This window comes from Camelina sativa, chromosome 16 (genome assembly GCF_030686135.1).
Source record: "Camelina sativa cultivar CO46 ecotype springtype chromosome 16, ASM3068613v1".
Lineage (NCBI taxonomy): Eukaryota > Viridiplantae > Streptophyta > Magnoliopsida > Brassicales > Brassicaceae > Camelina > Camelina sativa.
This window is the reverse complement of record NC_141895.1, coordinates 16,058,789-16,063,358: the sequence shown is the minus strand read 5'-3', so window position 1 is coordinate 16,063,358 and position 4,570 is coordinate 16,058,789. Positions and strand designations below refer to the sequence as shown.

At 42.9% G+C, this 4,570-nt stretch overlaps 1 protein-coding gene across 1 annotated transcript; it reads left to right on the top strand.

The window, feature by feature from the left end:
• LOC147925581 (uncharacterized) lies at positions 1 to 900 on the top strand. The gene has a single exon (XM_087492680.1). The coding sequence runs from the start codon at positions 1 to 3 to the stop codon at positions 898 to 900; it is 900 nt and encodes a 299-aa protein (XP_087348806.1).
• Positions 901 to 4,570: the final 3,670 nt, after the last annotated feature.

Sequence of the window (4,570 nt, the reverse complement as noted above, 5' to 3'; positions counted from 1 at the left end):
ATGAAGACTGCTCTCTGTTCTCGTAAGAAGTTTGGGTTTCTCAATGGATCCATTCCCCGACCTGACAAAGGATCTCCAGATCTCGAAGACTGGTGGACAATCCAAGCGCTTCTTGTGTCCTGGATTAAGATGACGATTGATCTTGTTCTCCGCTCGAATGTCTCGCATCGCGATGTGGATAAAGATCTTTGGGATCATTTGAAGAAACGTTTTTTGGTGATGAACGGACCAAAATTGATGCAAATCAAGTATAATCTTGCTGGTTGCAAACAACGGGGGCTATCCATTGAGACTTACTATGGTAAGTTGATGAAGATTTGGGATAGCATGGCTGCGTTTCGTCCATTGCGTACCTGCAAGTGTGGCTGGTGCATGTGTGATCTTGAAAGTCTTCAGGACCGAGATCGTGAGGAAGACAAAGTTCAGCAATTCTTGTTCGGACTTGATGATGCTTTATATCGAACGGTGCGTTCAAACCTTGTTTCTCGCACTCCGGTGCCTTCGCTGGAAGAAGTCTATAACATCGTTCGGCAAGAGGAGGACTTGATAAAGCATGGCACCATGACCTTGGATAATCGCATTGATGTAAGTGCCTTTGCGGTTCACACGCGATCTCGCTCTACATATCCTCAAATACATAGTGATGACAAGGAAAAAGGCATCTTGTGTACTCATTGCAACCGCAGTGGACATGCTTTAGCAAGTTGTTATGTTGTCATTGGTTATCCCGAGTGGTGGGGAGATAGACCTCGTAGTCGCTCGGTTCACAGTCAAGGTCGTGGGGGAGCTAGCTCTAGTGGCGGTCATGGCCGTGGAGGCAAACCGGCGTATGCTAATCATGTCACTGTTTCGCCATTTGATACAAATCATGTGATTACTGATTCCGACCATGATTACTGATTCTGACCGTGAAGGTGTCACCCTCATTGATGACCAGTGGCGTACTATCAAACGGGTCCTCAATGCTGGCAAGGATGCAACTCAGGAAAAATTAAATGGTAAGTCTACCTCTCCTTAATGGATTATGGATACTGGAGCTTCTCATCATTTGACCGGAAAGTTTGATATTTAACAAATGTGAGAGATATAGATCCAGTATTGGTTATTTTGGCTGATGGTAGAGAACGTGTTTCGGTGAAAGAAGGGACAGTTCGTCTTGGTTCAGATTTGGTCCTGCATTCTATATTCTATGTAGAGGAGTTTCTATCTGATTTGATCTCTCTTAGTCAACTGATGGATGAAAACAAATGTGTTTTGCAAATGACTGATCACTTTCTTGTGGTCCAGGACCACACTTTGAAGACGTTGATTGGGACGGGTACTAGAGTTGGTGGAACGTTTTATTTTCGTTGTATGAAGGTTGCAGCAGCAGTCATTGCAACAGAGGAAAAAGACTATGAGTTGTGGCACAAACGGTTGGGTCATCCATCTGCGAGAGTTGTTTGTTCACTTTCACCGATTTCTGTATTTGTTTCTTCTTCTCTGAATAAAGCGTGTGATATCTGTCTCCGCGCAAAGCAAACTCGCAACACATTTCCTTTGAGTATGAATAAGACATCGACAATCTTTGAGTTAATCCACTGTGATTTATGGGGACCATAACCAACAACTGCTCATTCTGGGGCTAGGTATTTTTTAACGATCGTTGATGACTATTCAAGAGGGGTGTGGTTGTATTTGTTAGCTGATAAGAGTGAGGCACCAGGGCACTTAAAAAATTTTCTAGCATTGACAGAACGTCAATTTGGGGTCCAAGTCCGTACTATCTGCAGTGATAATGGTTTGGAGTTTATGTGTTTAACCAATTTCTTTCAAAGCCATGGTATTGTTCATGAACGATCTTGCGTTTCAACTCCTGAACAAAATGGGAGAGTTGAACGCATACACAGTTTGAATTTTGGGGAGAGTGTGTCTTAACAGCAGCGTATCTGATCAATCGGACTCCAAGTGTTATTCTTAACAACGAGACACCCTATGAACGGCTTCATAAGAAACCACCCCAGTATGGACATTTGCGAGTATTTGGCAGCCTGTGTTACGCTCACAATCACAAACGTCATGGTGACAAATTTACATCTCGGAGTCGCCGATGTGTATTTGCTGGTTATCCTCTTGGTCAAAAAGGTTGGAGGTTATTTGATCTTGAAAAGCAAGAGTTTTTTTTGTCTCCCGTGATGTGGTCTTCTCCGAAGGTGAGTTTCCTTTTGCTCCAATCTCATCCATTGCGAACGTGACGGAGAAAAAGATTGAAGACGATCAACGTGCACTTTGGGCTTCACTGTCTCCTGGCCCAGTTCAAGATGATTTGCTTGATGGATCAGCAGGCCAATTATCTCAATCAAGCCCAAGTGATACAAGTTCTGGTCCACGTGATATTGGGTCTTCATTTTCGACTTCGACTCCACCTGTGCCTCCGCTGGTTCTGGTGCCGACACCGAATTCGTCCACCACTCTGTCATCTTCGACATCGGCCGAAGCTGCACCCACATCGTTGCCTAGTCACCCTCCACGCACAAAATCACCGGCTCCCGTTCCGATCAATCCTCCTCTCCGTCAAAGTACACGACAACGAGAAACCCCAGCTCATTTAAAGGATTATATTGTCAATTTCGCTACCTGTGAACCAGTGGCTTCAATATCCAATTTCTCACCAAGATTCTTAGAAGCGTTTTAGTGCCTCTCATGTTGCGTATATGTCTACGGTTGCAAAGGCTGTTGAACCCAAATCATATAGAGAGGATGTTGCTGATAAACGGTGGAATAAGGCCATGACATATGAAATTGATGCTCAGGAAGCAAACGACACTTGGACTATAAAGACTATTTGGCTTCGTGTTTTCACATGAAAGACGTAGGTCTTCTTAAGTATTTTCTGGGAATAGAGGTGGCACGCAGCTCAAACGGCATATACAGGTATGTTTGGTGCCAAACCGGCGTCTTTTCCGTTAGAACAAAGTCATGACCTCATGTTGTCTACTTCACCTCTTCTTCCAGACCCACATCGCTATCGTTGCTTAATTGGTCGTTTGATTTACTTTGTTGTGACAAGACCCGATCTTGCCTTTTCTGTTCACATGTTGGCGCGTTTTATGCAACAACCTCGAGATGATCTTTGGCAGGCAGCACTACGACTTGTGAGGTATCTCAAATCCGATCCTGGCCAGGGCATTCTCTTACGCAGCAAAGGTGACTTTCAGATAACCGGCTGGTGTGACTCTGACTATGCGACATTGATGTGACCATGGAAGGGGCTAATAAGGAGCAGCTTGTAGCTGAGTTTGAACTTGAGAAACTAGTAGTTGAGCTTGAACCCGAGGAGCATGTAGCGGAGGAACCATTGCTTGTACCTGAAGGACCAATGATAGAGCAAAAGCTAAGAGGCTAGGAAATGCACTAAATGGGCTTATTCAAGAGCTTATGGCCAAAGAGAGCATGGGAAGAACTATTGGGGATGATACCTATCAAGTCCAGCCCACGTTGAGCCTAATTCAAGTCCAAGAAAGCCCAAAATAATCACTTTGTTTTGTGGTCAAAGAGGAGTGACGAAAATAGAGTTCAACTCACCTTGGGAAGACAAATTTCAAAGAGTTGAATCTTCATTCAACTATCTATCTTTATTGTGTTTTAGTTTCAAGAATAATACTTGGCTTTGTGACCAAGTTTTCTATCTCTATATAAACTCATGCAATCTCATTTGAGAATCATCAACCAATTTTCCTTTTCATTTTAGAGTCTATCTCTTTGTTCTTTGTCTAGAACATTTCTTTGTTTTTTGGTGTGTAATATCCAAGCAACAGCCTCCTTTTGCTGGACTAGTGTGTCATATCTAGCAGTGATTGGAGTTGGGAATATCATCAGACTTCCGCAACTGTTGTGCGACCCCTCAATCCATCAAATCTCCCTTGTTGCACCTTGCACCTTGGCGAGTTTCTATCCTTTTTAGTCCGGCTGAGTGATCCTCGAATTTTGGGCGTATCAAGTGGTATCAGAGCCACTTAACCGGTATTTGTCTGTTCATCTTCTCATCTTCCATTTCTAAATATTTCTTCTTCTTTCTATCTTAAATCTGGGTCACCTCCTTTCCTAGGCCATTTCTATTTTCAAAACAAAAGAAAAATCAAAAAATAAATAAAAATAAAAAGATTTGCATTTGGCTAAGTGGTGGAAGAGAAATCCTGCTGGCTGATGAGAAATCCAGCCTTGGAGTGATTAAAACATATTTCACAAAAATCCTCTTGTCTTTCTATCTTCCTTCTTCCCTTGTTGCTTGGGAATTCCATTGGGTTGCTTGGATTTGTTTTCTTAGAAATTAGGGAGAAAGCTCTTGAGTGACCTACCAAAAAAATTGAGAGAAACACTTTTTTGTGAGGATTTTTTATCTGCTAACTTTTGGTGTTTAAGTTTTCAGGAAACCATGGAAAGTGATGGAGAACGAGATCGGCCAGGGAATTCTGTCGCCGGGCTATCTAAATTGCAAAGGAGAGCATTGAATGACACTATTACTAACCTTATGAATACAAGTCTAGAAGAACTACACCAGAGGCTCGACGAGACTCAGAACAGCCAACAA

Coding starts and splice junctions, on each gene's coding strand:
- LOC147925581 (XM_087492680.1), top strand. CDS start 1: ATGAAGACTGCTCTCTGTTCTCGTAAGAAGTTTGGGTTTCTCAATGGA.